We start from the raw sequence: 18,169 nt of genomic DNA on the forward strand, positions 1-18,169 counted from the left end.
GGGTTTGAGTTTATTTTTAGCGAATGAAGGAGACTTAAGAAGTTCAACAACAAGTAGTTGGGGGTGGGCCCAAACCTCCTGGTACAAACAGCCGAGCAGCACAACCCCTGCCTCCACTGCCTGCACCAAACGCAAGAAAAATGCACTTCGACTATTAAATCTAAATAATTAAATTTCAAACTGTCTACTACATTATGTGTTCCTTACTGTCTTCACTTGCAGGCTCCGTATGCTGAACTTGTGCAGATGAATCCTAAACAACTTTCAAGAGAAGTCATTTTAAAAGTGAGTCTCAATCTAAATTGATTCACTTTGAGAGAACAAAAAGGGACAGATTTCCAAGCGATGAAAGAGATACTCTAGCTCATCATCACTCATGTGGTGACCGATGGGCTTTCTCTGGAAGGAGACTGACCTAATCTCCCTCCACTTCTCCTTCTTGCTGCCCTTCTCTCGGTGCTTCTAGGACAAAAAATACGGAAAATCTTTTCCACCTGTTATTTGTGAAGAAAAAAGGGAGGGTGGCCACATGACGGCACTTGATATAACAGGAGCCTGGAAACATTCACACGCACGCACACCCCCTTCCAGCAGCAAGGATTTCTGCAAGTGCCTCTGGGGACCCGGAAGGCGTTGCTTGAGTTCCACGCCATCAAATGGGATGAAAAGACCGTTATTTCAAATGACTCCTTCACCATCGCCGGTTATCCAGGACTGAGGTGGTTCAACCTTATTAGCAAATGTCCTATGAAAGATAAACCTGGATAGCCAAAACCTCGAGAGTGAAGTCTCTTGGAAAATTCAGTGATCCCCCGCATGGGTGATCTTCCGGGGCACCAGGTAATGTGTTGATATACTGCAACCACAAACTGTAAATAAATATTTTCTTCTTACCTTCCAGCAAATGCTGCGGAACCTGCTGCTTCTCAGCTGCCCATTAATCCCCTTCTGCCTTATTGTTGCCAGGTAATTGTTGTTCACAAATAGTTCTTCCCATTCTTTCCTAGATGCAAGAAACCAAAGCGTGGGGATCCTTTTGTTAAAATTCTCTGCTTGGAGAGGACTGCTACAGGAATTTAATTTTAAATAAGTCTCAGAAATGCAACTTTTAAAACGTATATATTTATTTGTGTACTGTTTCTGAACGCATGGCTGTCTTTTTGGACAGAGTTCTTTAGTAGATTTAATGAATATGTAGATCGCTATAATTATGCCAGCTACTGAAATTCATAATGTCTATGGAGGCTATTCCACTGCCTCTAAAATGATGGTACTGCAGTTCAGTGAATCAACAAGAAAGAAATGAATATTAATATAAGTATATGACTGCTTTAGCCATTGACAAAGATATACCTGCTCCAAAAATACACAACCAAAAAGTGGGCCATTGATCGTATTGGCTTCTCACCTGAAATATCTCATTAAATCAACTCATTTTTCTTTCATATCAAGCTGGGCAGTTATATAGAACACCACTTTCTTTAGTTTTTAGTACTATTTACTATTGAAATCTCTGCAACTTCTTTCCACACGATCAGTTTTAAAATTTTAACAGGTGCAGGCAAATGTGAAAAAAACATCAAAAAAATTAAAAAGCCTCACTGTAAAAACTGTGAAAGGCAAGCTTGAGTACCCTGCCGCCCGTACCTATGGCTGAGGAGATAAACAACTGAAATATGCCTCCCAGGCATGCAGACACCAGGGGCCCAACACCTGTGCCTCATTAATATACAAGTAAATCTGCCCTACCGGGAAACAATTGGAAATTAATTGTCCCAAACCATTTACTGAGTTTGAATAAAGGAAGCAGACCTATATTCCCTGTGTCTGGTACCAAACTAAACATCAAGAATCATTTGTCAACAGTTGAGGCTACTGAGTGCAGCTTTATGAAATTTCTCTCAGATTCCATAATGCCACAATAAAACTTATAATGTAAAATTTATTATCAAAGCTGCAAGCCTGGCAATCTCTTCAGAGACCAACTCGCGAGAGAAAGCCTCTAAACCCCTCAATCATCCTTCTCTGTAATGCACAGTTGTCGCTGGCCAGACCCCACTCGTGTTCAGAAAGGACAGCCATACACAAGGCGATCTTAGAGCCGGTATCATAACCAACTGCACACCTAACGTGCAAAACCCTGACAGCAGAGCAAGCTGCATCTTCCCCACAGAGCTTTCCAGAAGAGTGGCCGAGGCAACGGCACGTTCCCTAATGCCACGAGCAGGAGAACATCCAGCCTCAGCCCCGCAGCACTGATCTCCAGCCGCGCCAAGCTTCTGCCAGAAGGGGCTTGTGGCTAAGTGTGACAAACGCGACACACAGGCCAACCCTATGCTGGAAAGAAAGAAATTCCTACCACTACTCCATGAAAATGTCTTATTTCCATCACCCTATTCATAAAAGAAAATAATATTTCATTTTGATTTCACTTGCTTTTGTATCATTAGTGAAACCGAAAATTTTTCATGCTTTTGGGCCATTTGATTTCTTCTTTTTTAAAACTTCCTTTCTGTAAAATGGAATAATAATTATAGCATCTACCTCAAATAATTATTATGAGAATTAAAATATGTGAACAGTCCTTAGAAGGGGACTGGCATATCATAACATTTTAGAAAATTAATATTATTATTAATAATAATTATAACACAGCTTTTATCTTGTTGTCTTGGGCTTATTGTTCCGAGAGGAGTTTTTCATACATTAAAGACATCACACCTTTGTCTGCCATATATACGTATTTTTAACACAATTATTTTGATTTTCAACATGCTGAAGCTTTTTGTGTATAATTTAAACCTAACATTTATTTCCTCTTGATGCTCTTTCCATTGTTTTCAGGCTTAAGTAATTCTTAGCCACTCCAAGTTCAAAGAAATGTTCACTGAATTCTTGAGTTTCTGGAACATCACTTTTGGCCATTTGTATTATCTATCATATTTTAAATACATTATCCATTTCCCAACAGTTTCACGTATATTACCCACATCTCACTGTTCAAGTTTTGTTTTTATACAGTTTGGAGTAATACTCAAAGATGAGATAAAAAACGAGTACAAAGAACGTTACAGGAGTACATCTCCGAAAACATGCCTATGTTTAAATAGCTTGTGGTCTATGAACAGAAAGCACAGATTTCAAATGGAATAATTTGTCCGAGACCATGCAGTTCCGTGGCCTGAAAACGCCAATACCTTCCCGATCAGAGAGGTAAAGTGTGAGGCAACGACTCCTCCAGCCTCTTCCAAAATCAGCTCCTATTCACAGGTACCAAGACATTGTGAAAGTAGACACAGCTGGTGGCTAGATTCATTGCCATCTTGTCAAGGTCAGGAGCCTTTCAAGGTCAAGTTACACACCACTTACGTAATGAAGGATAGTTATTTGTTAGCTCAAATAAGACCCTGAGCCTTGATTACCGTGTTGGTAAAGAATAAAGGGGACTGAGGCATGCGAAATGGAAACATTCTCTCTGAAATTCACAATCATTTAAATTTATTCATAGGTCCTCATAGTTCCAATTAAGGCACAAATCTCAAACTGATGGAGAGCTCTAACAACAGAGGTATATAAAGGCCACAAGAAAACGTATTAATTGTCTTTCTCTTCTATGGAATGGTGTTTCATTAATAAACTGTGATACAGAGTAAACATAATAAACATTTATTCAGTGCCTACTGTGTGCTTAGCACTCAGAGATATTTGAAAAAGCATATTTAAAAAAGTTAAGGGAGTAGACGGATGTGTAAACCAATAATCATATGATTAAGGCAAAGCACTCTGGCGGTGCAGAGGAGGGTGAAATAATTTTATATCTAAAAATTAAAACTCGGTGTAAAAAATGATAAACAGTATCCCCGTAGGCACTGAAATGCCACCCTAAAAACTGAGCTGCCAGACGTTAAACAGTCTATAGAGGACAAAATGTTGGAAAGTTGAGCCCTTTGAAGGGAGCTGGAAAAAAATAAAAGTTTTTTCCAATCACAAATACAAATGGTGGACAACACTCCTGAACTCAGGTGAAGACCTGGGAAAACAATAGTAAGTACTGAGGAGTCAGTGGTGGAATTTTGCAGTTTAATTAACAAAAATAAAGAAAAGGTAGTTGCTAAACTTTGTCTTACATAGGAAAACATACAGTCTGTCACAGCAAAAATCTAGCAGTGGTGTTCTCAAAATGCTAAAAAAAAAAATCCATTCAAAAATGCTTAAAAAAAGTCCATTCAAAATATATAATATTTTGGGTAAATCACTTTTAACCTCTACAACAGCCCTCCTGGGGTGAATAATTTTAACCCCTCCCCCCCCATGAATGACAAAACTGAGGCCCAGAAAAGTTAAATAAGTTGTCAAGAGAGAAATGGAATGAGAATTAGGAAAAGCACCTTCCAGAATAACATGGCTGAAAACACTAAAGGGAAGCATAATACTCCACACATCAAAAGACATAAATGGTCCCTGGCAACAAGGCAAGATAGGAATGCGACCTTATATTTTCTTCCTTACATTTTTAGAGTTTGAACATCAAGTCCAAAAGTAGAGAGAGAAGTTTTCACCAGTTGGACTGAGAAGGGAAGTCAACAGATGCTGTGAGTGGTTAAGAACACATGGGACATTTAGGTGCATAATCTCCTCAAATGGAACCTGGGTCTTAAAAACTCTCTGGATAACGCACTAGTGCCATCTAGTGGCAACGACTCTGCATTGCAGGCACTGGGTCCCTGAAAACGTAACCAGCATCTCAGCAAGAGGAGGCAGGAATGGGCTGTTTCGTTTCCCCTGCCAATGTGAGCAGATTAGCAGTGGCTGCCCTGGAAGCACTGTGTTCAGGATTCTGAGAACACCTCTGTGCTCCTCAGGGAAGAACATTCATTGGCCATGAACACTACAATAATTTCTAAATAAGTGAAATTAATGTTTGCAGCAGCAATGGATGCCTTTCATTTAAGAAGAACTATTTAGGTAGTTAAGGCTCTTGCAATTAATTTTTTTTGTTGACATGGGAATCAACTAGAATTTGCAGTGAAGAAATACAGCTGATGATCATAAGGAGATAACTATTTCTAATTATATATTTTAATGTATTTTCCCAATATACGCACATAAAATTAGTATGAAACTGGTTAGCACCTTCTCAATTTAATTGTTTAAATATTTTTGTAACCTAAAGAATGCAAAAATGACGAGGCAATTCTGGAATAAAAAATTTCTGAATTGTTGTCCCAAATGAGGATACACTAGAGAAAATAACTTTATACTATATATTTTATATGATGGTTTTACCCGATTTTCTGGCTTTATTTAGACACGAAACAATGTCTCTGTGAAGCTAACGTAAGAAACCCAGACAATTACAATAACTGAGAAGAGTTCATAGACTACACACTACATACTACTACAGTCTAGTACTGAGTATCTCCAATACTTGGTCAAGAGGAGCTACGTTGGCTTTTACTGATAATAAAGTTGCTGAGTGGAGCAGAGGAGGGCTCGTCACCACAGGGAAGGTCGAGAAGTCACAGACAAGCTGCGGGGGGGGGGGGGGGGGGGCGGGGTGGAACAGGAGCTCTCAGAGATGGCCCTGTGGTTTACAAGGTCAGCCAGTCAACCATCGTCATCTCGTCTTTGAGATGTAACTAGAGCAACAGTAGAACTAAAGGCCAGGTCAAAGGAAGGTGGTCTTTAAGGCAGACAAGATGGGTAGAATACTTGAAGGTGAGGAACCACAGGTAAGAAAACTGCATCTGATGCACAATGGTTTATACAATTTTATAATCCTAAAGTGCATGCCAATATGTGAGGAGATTGCCATATTAATTACGATCATATTTGCTTTATCAAATGCAAAGGGAGAAAGGACACAGTACATTTTTTAATCTGTATAGAAATGTATCAGGGAAAGATTTCTCTTAATGAAAGGGCTGTACCATGATTCCAATATTCCACATAGAGGAGTATGTGCCTTTATACCATTTTAAAGGGGTGGTTTTTAAAATACTATTGAAATAGAACAAGGAACATCTAACTTAAAAATCAAAGGAAACAGGAGAAGTGTAAATTAGGTATGTCAGCATCAGACTATAAAGTGTGGCACCAGATCTGGGTAAGCTACAACATTAGGACTGCAGGTGCCAAGATCAACCAGATAAACACTGATGTTATCTATAATTACCTCATTTTTAGCTTAAATCACAGGTAATGAGGGAACTCAGAGACTCTAAAAGGCAATTAGAAACTGTACTGGCTTTTTTGCTTCCTATATCAGGAATTTTAAAAAACTTACTTTTATTTAAAGCTTTTTTTTTTCCCTCCATAATGAAACATCAGGGCATATTACTTATACATATATAAATACATATAAAAACAAAAACAACTCACAATTACTCCCAAGCCTAAAATGGATTTCTTCATATTTCTAGGTGAAAAACGTTCTCATGTGATGAGGTATCATTGAAACAAAGGCAACTGATAGTTCAGCATGTGGTGGTTTGTTAAAATTAATTTACAATGATGTTTTGATTCGGGTTTGGATTTAACTGTGAATTGAGAAATCTTGAGCCTCCACGTCAATATTCACAAGGTGGATACAACTGAGTCAGCAACAGTTTTGGACTGCCAGATATAATCATCTTTTTTTAAAAAAAATGTATTATTTTCTTCAAAATACAGTGTTTAAGAGCTTCTAAATTCAGGATCATATTAAAAGTACTCAACAAATGTACTTTTAGAAAAGAAATAAGAAAAGCTGTGTCACGAGGTTATAAAAAATTAAGCACATAATAAAAGTCATATTACTAATCAAAGGATCAAACATATAGAAATGAGGTGAGAAAAGGACCTGTTCCAGACAATCGCTACGAAGTTGTCTGAAATGAATGTTTTCTATTCCATGGTTTACTGATGTTTCTTACATAATTAACAAGTAGGGGAAATCCCTTTCTTCGAGACACCTCGGTGCAGACCTCCACCTTCTTGGGCCCCCTGTCCCGCCCTTGTTTTCCTTGCTATTGGTGATAACCAGCATGGACTTGATATCTTATTTTCTATATGATAAAGAATTTACCACACAGTCTATGATGTAAACAATACTGCAATGGAAATACTTACAGAATTGAAAACAAATTATTTTCTAGTCATTTAGAAGAAAGTATTTATTTCCCAAAATCTGATGGCCTAATTAAAAGTCAATCCTGTTTCTTAAACCATGTTTTCCAAGACTGGGTTGACTGGTAGGGAATCACACATATAGAAATACATGTACTTTTGAAATAAATGTTTTCTCTTAAAAAGATTTAAGTGGATTATATTTTAACTGAATCCATCATTCACTTGATGACCAGCACTATGCAACAGAACTTCCTGAGATGACAGAAATGTCCTCTATCTGACCATCCAATATAGTAATCAGTACTCACACGTGGCTACTGAACAGGTGAAATATGGCTAGTGCAACTGATCGACAGTTGTTTATTGTCTTATTTTAATTAATTTAAACCTAAACTTAGCCCCATGTCACTAGTGGTTCCTATATCGGACAGTGAAACTGTTTTTGGATGATAAACCATTCATATATACATTCCCTTTTAAAGTAACAACTAAAAAGGTTCAAGAGATGTAAAGATAAATATGCACATGATACATACTCATACAGTGTCCCTGGGGAAAGAAGACAGAAATACATTAAAAGCTAGACTATACAAGTGGTTAAAAAATCAAGATGATTCTATGAGACAGGTAACACAGCATAAAATTCACTCTAAGTAAAATCAGATATACATGTACAAGTTTTTTTTTTCTTTTTTTCTTTTTCGTCTCTTAGCTCACTGGCTCTCACTGTGTTTCTGTCTCCATCACCACTCTCTGCCTCCTGCTTCCTCCCACCTCCCTCTTCACTCACACAACACACACTCACACACACACACGCACACACACACGCTCACACACAACACACACGCTCACACACAGCACACACAACACACACACGCTCACACTCACACACACACAACACTCACACACACAGTCACGCACACTCACACATACACACACACACTCACACACATAAAAGTTAGAAAAGCAGATCTTTAGTGATGACAGTGGTACATCTATAAGTTACCAAAAATGATCGATACTGGAAAGAATCAGACCTGAGATTTGGACCATGAGCATATTATAACCATACTTGGCAAGAGACTGGCTCAAAGATCCAGGAAATGGTAATTTAAAATGAAGATCAACGGGCCACATGATCAAATAAACTTTAGTTCAAGGTCAATGTGTACTTTATAATTTGTTAGACTAACGTACCTGGGAAAACAACTTTACATGGGCCCTTGGAAAAATAAGGAAATACCCCCAACCCCAGGGTGACTAGAAAACATCACTCATTTATGGTTAAAAAGAAAAAAAAATGCACTGATTTTAAAAATCCATGCTTGAATACCTAATTTACCCAGCATGATGAAAGGCCAATGTATGCCATTTTCTCAACTCAAAAATGTTGAGAGTACCAAAACATTTCTAAAACTTAAAGGAGTTTTTCTCCAGATGTGATATACATTTGGGAAATGCATGGCTATTTGCTTCTACCTTAAATAACTCCACACTGCTTGGCTTTTGGAGTTTTCCATTCTGTTTTTAGCGGCATTTCTCTCATGGCCATCGTTTTCAGGCAATCAGCTATCGATTCGTAAAATGATATGTTAGCTTTCAGAAATCCTAAATCTGCACCCTTGTCACTTGCTCACTTTTTCTTTTTTAAAACCAAGACAACAAAGTAAACTTTGAACTGTCACCCATTCTAGCCTATTTCAATAACATAAACTATATCAGGCTTTTTCAAGAAAAAAAAAAAAAAGAGAAATTAGATAAGTGGAAGCACTTTAAGAACTGGAAGGGCTTTCCTGGGACTAAATCTACCTCAATAAACAAACTCTTTGGCTATTTTAACATTTTCCCCATTTCTAACTTTCTGATTACATCCTCCTTGGGTGAAGATATTAGAAATTTGACCTCTAAATAACTGATATGTTACTGCATCTACAAAGAAAAGAGGGGAGATCCCTTTTCTCAGCACTAGACACTGGGAAGACACTGAAGTGAAGGAATCAGGGCGTGGAGACCTGGTTCCCAGCCCGCACGCTGCTTCCCACGCAGGCCCGAACACCAGTGGGAGCAGTACTTCTCTCACCGATGTTGTAAAACAGCTGCTCCACATCACAGTGGAAGATGAGTGGTTTTCTCACGACCTCCTTGCCCAAATTAAATTATGCTTCATAAAAAATCCTCTGTTAATATGCAGACATATTCTCCACTGCTGAAATTTTATGTTATTTGAAAGTTCATGTACTTCAAAAGAACCCAAATCTAGTCCTGACTTCATAAAAGACCTCTTGTTACTTTATTTGCTGTTCTGTTAATTCATACACGTGATAATTCAGATATTCCCAAATGGATGCCACAAAACAATTAATTATATGACCACAGATATCATTATAATGAACGAGCGGGATGTTTTCGTAAAGTTGTTGCGTGGAATGCTACTATAAGATTGAAAATCAGCACCGGAAGAAAATTTTCATTTTTTCTACAGAACTTTTAAAAATACTATACTTAGGAATGGCACCTAGAGACACAGAGGCAGGAAAATGGGTTCCTTCTCTAGGGAGCAGCCTCCATCAGCAGCTCAGGGGGCAGCAGGAGAAACAGGGGTGGGAGCAGTGTTCAAAATGCCAAACAGACCACTCTGGCTTTATTTATTTATCCTACTCCCTCCACCCTGTCCCAGATCTCTCAGGTGGGAAAAAATGAGGTCAGAACACAAAGGAGAGACTCAGGCTCTGGGGGTGGCCCTGTGGTGGGGTGGAGGAGGGGCGGGCAAGCAAACAACAGGAGTTACTTTGGAGATTATAAATTTATTCTTGTGAACCAAACAAAATCCAAACAACCAGAGCTCTGTGCCTGATTCAGTGACAGTGGGGCTCAACCACTCAAGGAAGCTTTAAGATCTAGAAGCATGTTAAAGATTGGATTGAGAGTTAAGAGATGGTGTGCAACTATTGTACTTTGCTTCAGATGGGTTCAGAGACTTGGTCATGTCATCCAAATTACTTTTCTAATCTGAACAAGTAGCTGGAAATACAATCTTTGAAACTCCTTGAGAATATGTCAACCAGACTAAACTACTTCTATATCTATCTCAGAAAATCATGGAATGAAAACTAGGTCCATATGTTCAGATGATACTAGGACATCTTTTTAATTTTCAAATATCCTCTCATTACCAGGTTAATTTTATTCCATAGCTGGTTTATTGATTTCTCCCTTATTTCCAGGCACATAATATTCACTCTCAATTGTAACATTATCAATTATTTCATATAATTTTGTGCAATTTAAAGATTCACATTTTCAACTCCCAGTTAAAATTTTTGATCACTGATTTAGATATGTCAAACATCTATGATACACTGAAATCTACTGTCAAAATAGCAGTTCCTGCAAAGTAACAATGTCACCACAATGAAACAGTTATATGTAAATACCCATGTTGTATGAGTTCGTCACTGACAAATACAAGGCCAACCGAATCTACCCATTCTGAGTGCCCCAAACCCCCAAAGAATGCATTGCTGGAGTAGAAAATGAAGAATGTCTTTGTTCATATTGTTCACCTCACGGAAAACTCCTGTTCATCTACTTTGCCTAGCAAACATATCCTTCCTCTCAACCACAACCCACCCTCAATATTAACTAGCCCGTCTGGTATTCCCCTAGTTCTTGGTGAAATGCCCCCACGATGACACCAGTCCTGGTGTATGCTAGCTGCTTCCATGTCTGTCTCCCCTCCTAGATCACGAGTGCACCAAGAGCAGGGTCTTTGTTTTAATCTTTGTCTAGCACACTGGCTGGCCTGTAATGAATGGGTGCAGAATAACGATCTGCAGAATGAATGAAGATATGTTAGGTCTCATGATGAACAACAACAAACTTTCATATATATTTGGGTTGGCCAAAAAGTTTGTTTGGGTTTTTCCATATGCCGGAATGGAAATGGATGTTTATATATATATATATTTGTTTATATCTATATAAACAAATGTCAGAAAAGCACTTTTGAATGCTCTGGATTAATAATAAATGAAAAAATAGGATTATTAACCACTGCCACTTTCCCTCAAAAGGCAAGGTAATCTGATATAGAAAAGAGACAAATATTAAATACTAATTTTATTAAAATATTCTATGTAAATTTCACCCTTAAACTTTATCTTTGAGACTTATAAATTGTCCATCAAATCAAACATCAGAAATTTATTGCCACTTTAAAACTATATACAATTTTAAAATACTTCCCTGGTGGTGCAGTGGTTAAGAATCCGCCTGCCAAGGCAGGGGACACGGGTTCTATCCCTGGTCCAGGAAGATCCCACATGCCAAGGAGCAACTAAGCCCGTGCGCCACAGCTACTGAGCCCGTGTGCCACAACTACTGAAGCCTGCATGCCTAGAGCCCATGCCCCACAACAAAGAGTAGCCCCCACTCGCTGCAACTAGAGAAAGCCTGCGCACAGCAACGAAGACCCAAAGCAGCCAAAAATAAATAAAATGAGTAAATTTAAAATACTTTTCTGAGATGAAGGCCAACTTTGTTAGGTGAAAAAGTTGATTAAAACTTAAAGGAAGTTTTACAAAAGAGAGAAAAAAGAAAGAAACTAGTATTGTTACTCACTATGTGTTAGGTGACTGGTCCAGCAGTTCTACACATTTGTAGGTATGCCCTCTATAACTCTGTGATATAGGAGTTGTTAATAGTCCAGCTTCACAAATGAAGTAATTAGGAATCAGGGAAGTTAATTACCTTGCCTAAGATCACACAGTCAGTAAATGCTGGAGCTAAGATGTAAACTTTATTCTGTCTTATTTCTATCTGTGTATTTTTTCTAAACTGTTTCCCTAAATTATGTATTTATTCTTAAAGAACTTAAAGAGTCAGTGTCATATAATTATATAGATTCTCAACAAAATACAGGCAACACATCAAAGTGAGGAAAGCAACCTTCTAAGAATCAGGAAAGAAACCCTAATTCTAGGTCCTCCTCTTTCAACTATTTACTAAGCTATGTCCTGGAAAAAATAATTTAAAAGGCAAGGCCTCAGGAACTTAAGATGAGTGGGTGGAGAAGGAGTGGGATGGGGAATTCACTTTGGTCTTGATTATCTTTAGTATGTGTTATGGACTGAATGTGGCCCCCACAGATTCATGTTCTGAATCCTGACACCCAATGTGACAGTGTTTGGGGGTGGGGCCTTTCGGAGGTGATTAAGTCATCAGGGCTGAGCCCTAATGAATGGAATTAATGCCTTTACAAAAGAGGCTCCCAGAGATCTTTCTTGCCCCTATAGCCAAGTGAGAATGCAGTGAAAAGACTCCATCTATGAACCCAGAAGTGGGCTCCATCAAACACCAAATCTACCAGCATCTTAATCTTGAACTTCCCAGACTCTAAATTGTGAGAAATAAATTTCTGTTGTTTATAAGCTACCTAGTCTCTGGTATTTTGTTATAGCAGCCCAAACAAACTAATACAGTATAACTTTCAATAATTAAATTGTTTCTATAATTCCATATTCCTAAAAATAACAGATTAACAAATTTATATCATTCTAAGAGTATAATCAGAACCTAGATTTCTAATTTTAAATCCAAAGTATGCTTTTGCCCTATTATCTCTAATATTTTGAATCACTGCTTCATTGTCATTTCAAGAGACATATGACCCTCTTACATACAAATCGGGGTGAGGAGGAAGGTACTATACCAACAATAAATGCAAATGATATAAGGATATTTCCCACATCCTCCCAAATTATTAATTACATATAAATAGGATACATAAACGTCTTTGTGATAAAACTTGAAGCCTAATTTTAAAAATTTCCTCACTGACTAAAGAAAGTTCAAATTAATGGTTTCCTTCCTTATTCAGAAAAAGACAACTCTTAAATTCAAAAAGCTAAACCAACTATAATTTTTTTAAAACTTTTAACCAACTTAAACAGCCTTTGACTCTGTGGGCTACAAATACACCATACTGAGAAAGGGAGGCAACTGTGGAAGCTCTGATCAATATCAAGAAATAAGAGAAAAACAAATACCATATGCTAACACATATATATGGAATCTAAAAAATAAAATTGGTTCTAATGAACGTAGGGGCAGGACAGGAATAAAGACGCAGACATAGAGAATGGACTTGAGGACACGGGGAGGGGGAAGGGTAAGCTGGGGCGAACTGAAAGAGTGGCATGGACGTATATACACTACCAAATGTAAAACAGATAGCTAGTGGGAAGCAGCCGCATAGCACAGGGAGATCAGCTTGGTGCTTTGTGACCACCTAGAGGGGTGGGATAGGGAAGGTGGGAGGGAGATGCAAGAGGGAGGAGATATGGGGATATATGTATACGTATAGCTGATTCACTTTGTTATAAAGCAGAAACTAACACACCATTGTAAAGCAATTATACTCCAATAAAGACGTTTATATATATATATATCAATAAATAATGCCATCAGTACTTTAGCGCCAAGTGGCTTTTTATTTTCTTTCCTTAAAAAGAAAATAAAATATATAAAGGGGAAATTTTTCCCTTATTTCTTCAACAAAAGTTCTTTTGAAATATGAAACTTGGTCCTTCTTTAGAGGGAAAAAACTATGAAGCCAAAAAGAATGAATATTTCTTAGTTAAAAAAAAACAGTGTGTAGTTTATAGTCTTTATGCAAGGACTACACATTTTTCAAGGCTCAAGTCACCCCGTTATGCCAGCTGTAGGATTTGCTAATTCAAAAGACACACATAAGTATTTTGCAATTCCTTTTTGCATTCAACTACCTATGTTTTTTAATTCAACATCAGGGTTTCTGACTAAATCATTACAAGTTTTGTTGATCGGCTATGACTCATAGCTGAACAATCACTGGTCGTTATTATTTTGAACTGTCTCTTGGAGTCAGCATTTCATTTAAGGTATTATTTGAAAATTATCCAATTGTCAAGATCCAGAAGATAATACATGTTTACTAATGGCACAGCTTGGGAAAATACACTCAAAAATGGTACCATATGAAATTAAATTGTAAAAGTAATTAGGGTCAGCTAAGATGATTTACCACTGAATACACAGAATCTAGAAAATCAGAGTTAAATAGACAAAGTTATTTTAAAATAATCTAAAATGATTTATATTCCATCCTATGCCATTTATACAATGCCAAGATGTTGTCTGAAATTTAAGCAATATTTTGAGTTTCCCAGAGAAACTCAAAATAACTGGTCTGAGTTTTCTCTAAATTGACTCTTAAAGGAACAGATTTTAACATGAATTTGTGGCTACATAAACACAGCCTAACTCTTTCAAAACTGAGGTAAAAATGAAGTTATTTTTATACTGGTAATTATAACATTATACTTTTAAAAGCTTTACACTGACTCAAAAAACCATACAGACTTCCAATGAACTTTTGCAGAATATCATAATTTGATCAATCAAGATATTTAAAAACATAGGGTAAAAAAGGGAAAATTTTTAAATGCTCACCTTCAATTTATTTCATAGGTCACTGTTATACCATCTAATAAGATAATTAAAAACATGCAAGCAGCTGGTACTACAGCTAAACAGATTAATGTAATAGTCTGTAGTCATATGTGCTGGCAAGGGGCTCGCCTCTTTGGAGAGGAGAAGGTCAGCTGCCCTTGGGAAGAGGAGGGGGGATGGGGAGAGAACGCTCCTACCATGTGGCCCTGTGCTACAGTCACTAAGTTAAACATCTACTGCAAACTGCTCATCGGCAAACTACTTCTCTGCTTTCATACCCTCGGTTTGAAAGGGTCTCAGTTTTAATGGTGAAATAAGAAACAGAGAAAGCTCATTTAATCTAACAGAAAACATTAACACTAGTCTTTAAAAAGCACAAGGTATACTGCATAAACCAGTAATATCTTCTCAGTTCTTCTAATCTTTCCATTTTACCACATCACCTGCAAATTAGTTGGGAGACAAACAATTAAATTTTAACAGAAACTTCCAAAACAAGATCTAGCTATTACCCAGGCACCATATAATCATCATACTGGAGTTAAATGCAGCTGTACTCTATCTGAATCAATGAAGCAAACCACAAGAGACACAAATCCAAAGTGAAACCTCCTAGCCTCTGAAAAACAAATCTATGAGCCTTAGGCACATAAAGCTATAGATACGGTCCATTGATTGTAAATTTCAAACTTTGTCAAAATTCCAAAAATCCACCTCTGAACTTATACTCATAATAAAACATCTTCCTCTTATCTCCACTACGTGTACATCTTTCCTACTCTTTCTCTACTATTTGTACTATGTGTACAAATGTGCTATGCAAAGGCAACCTGCAATATACAGCAGAGACAGAGTATCAAGCCTCAGGTTAAGCTTGTTCTTAGCCTCCTTTCTGCTAAAAAACAAAAGTTATTTTCCGGTAAGACATTTGTTTTTAAATCGTCCTTTTGGTGTCTCCACATTAGCGCACTGTAAAAATATTCTACAACACCTGAAGATGAACAGGGATGACAATGATGAGGATGGCATGCACTGGAAGATAAAAGCAGCTAACGTTGATTCAGCATTTGCCTCACCACATTAGCCCATCGGCTCCTTGTAACAAATGTGTTGTATCATCCCCACGTGCAAGGTGAGGAAACTGAGCCTAAGACTTGTCCAAAGTCTCCATTTGGAGTCAGGATACGAACCAACTCGCTATGTTTAGATATCATTAATAAACAAAAAACAAAACAACAACCAAAAAAGATACTGTGCCCTCTTATAACTGACCATCTAAGACCACAATAATATAAACAAATAATGGAAAGAATATAGACTTAGGTGACCAATTCAAGACTGAATTGGAAAGTTAATAAAACCTTGGCACATGCTATAAAAGGGTACACACGTGGAAGGTTAAGTGAACACTAAGGCAGCAAAGTTGCCAGTTCACATGAGGTAAGCACAAAGAATTAATAATATTAATGCATGGCTTTGCATTTAGATTTTCAAAAGGCTTTATCTTATACAGTCCTATCTCGATCTTTGAAACAGTTGTGAGAAGGAAGCAGGTCAGACATTATAATGTCCATTCTATAGATAAAAAATTAGAGCTAATCATTATCCCAAGACACAGCATATATAGCTTGAGTATCCTAGTACTAGGTTGACAGCCAGAATTATCTGCGAAGAAAGGTCAGCATTCCTGAGGTGGTTTAAAACACAAAGGTAGACTTGTTAGGCTAAAGATATTTGACGGTTGGAACATTCACATTTTTCTAATAACCTATTTCTACTTGCTTTAAAAGAGCTCCGATAGTAATGGAAAAATAATTTTCATTTTCAGAAGTAAATTTTATTGACAATTCTGTTGCCATTTTAGTGTGATTCTGCAACAATTCCTAGGTTTTATCAGTTAACCTGATATGAAAATATACCCTAGAGCTGTGCTTCTATGAATTCTGCATTTAACCCAAGTGTCAGATTCACAAGTAAGCTCATTATATTGTAAGAGCTATTGCCTACTCAGTAGAAAAATATTCATTTCACACCTTAAATACTATAATACTATTTAATAACAGCACTGGCCTGCCAACTATTAAAAGCTCATTTTTATACACTGTACGACCTGAGCTTTTTATCTTGCCTTTTTAATTACAACAATAAATTAATATCCTAACATTACAACACTGACAGGCATTGATTAAAACTATATTAGTTAACAATATTAGTATTTACTGTGCAAAGTTGCATTAGGAGTTCATTTTCAAAGTACAATTATCATTCAATAATACTAAAATACTTTAATCTTCAAACTACTCAAGAACAAAATAAACTACCAGATAACACTGTGCCTTCATATTAACACATTTCTCTTAACTTGCTGTCCATTAGTTACTATAATTAGCTAACTACAAATGTAGTTATGAAGTATAATTCACCAATGAAACTGATATATACATATGGGTTTTCCTGCTTTGAAATACATCTTTATTTTCCTTTTGTCTTGGATTTTTTTAAACTGTATTTATATCTAATACTGATATTTCCACCATGGATTTCACACATATTATCATCTTAGCATTCCTCAGTTACATGACAAACATGAGTATTTAATTTAAATATCTTTTATAGAGAGTTCCCTGGTGGTCTAGTGGTCAGGATTCTGCACTTTCACTGCTGTGGCCCAGGTTCAATCCCTGGTCGGGGAACTGAAATCCTGTAAGCTGTGCAGCATGGCCATAAATAAATAAATAAATATTTTTTATAGTCATCTTTTTTTTTTTTTGGTGTGATCAACATGTTCAGATAGAGGATTCTACCTATTATTTAATATGTCAAATTCCAAACTTTATATTACACTTCAGCACTAAAAGAAGGTTCTGGAGAACTCCAACATTTATAAGGTAGGATGGGTACAGAGAAAATATAATGACAACACGTGAGCTTTTACTGCTGTGAAAATACGCTTCTAGAACACCATGGGAACATAAGCCTTCTGCAGTATCCATGACACTTGAATGACTGATTATTTATAAAGACTCCAACTGGTATAAAATAAAGATGTCAAGCATCTCAATTACCACCTCATTTCTGGAATTCATAAACAAACTGTAAAAACTTTCACAATTACCACACTTTTATTAAGTGCTTCCTGAATATAAGGCCCTACTCTAGATGTTAAAAGCTTGCCTGGGATCTGAAGAAACAAATGACACAGTTCCAGCTAGGTATACAGAATATGTATTCAAGAAAAACATAAAGATTCTAAGCATAAATTCCATATTTATTATAGAAAAGAAGGAATTATAGCTTAATATTCAAATGAGTTTCCAGGTGTACAGTGGTTCTTGCATATATTTTATAGCATCAACACACAGAAGTATCAGAACTTATTAACCATAAGGACAATGTACTCCAATTAAAGTACTTCTTCAAGAATCTGCATTGCTACCTATAATGTCAAAATGTATTATTACTCAATCTGTACTTTTTATTCCCCAAAAGAAAACAACCTATTTCTTACATCACTTTGGTTCAGTATATGAATTTTCAAATATTACTGGAAATACATTAATCTTTCTTC

General features: G+C 36.8%; 1 protein-coding gene across 7 annotated transcripts in view; it reads right to left on the reverse strand.

Annotated features, from left to right (window-relative positions):
• The window catches only part of TBC1D5 (TBC1 domain family member 5), a 537,570-nt gene that overhangs the window by 251,863 nt on the left and 267,538 nt on the right, over positions 1-18,169 (reverse strand). For all 7 annotated transcript variants that reach the window (XM_059920388.1, XM_059920390.1, XM_059920392.1 and 4 more), the window contains one exon: positions 895-1,003. In XM_059920388.1, the coding sequence (XP_059776371.1) occupies positions 895-1,003 (109 nt within the window). The remainder of the gene's footprint in view (positions 1-894; positions 1,004-18,169) is intronic.

This window comes from Balaenoptera ricei, chromosome 4 (assembly GCF_028023285.1).
Source record: "Balaenoptera ricei isolate mBalRic1 chromosome 4, mBalRic1.hap2, whole genome shotgun sequence".
In the NCBI taxonomy this organism is placed as follows: Eukaryota; Metazoa; Chordata; class Mammalia; order Artiodactyla; family Balaenopteridae; genus Balaenoptera; species Balaenoptera ricei.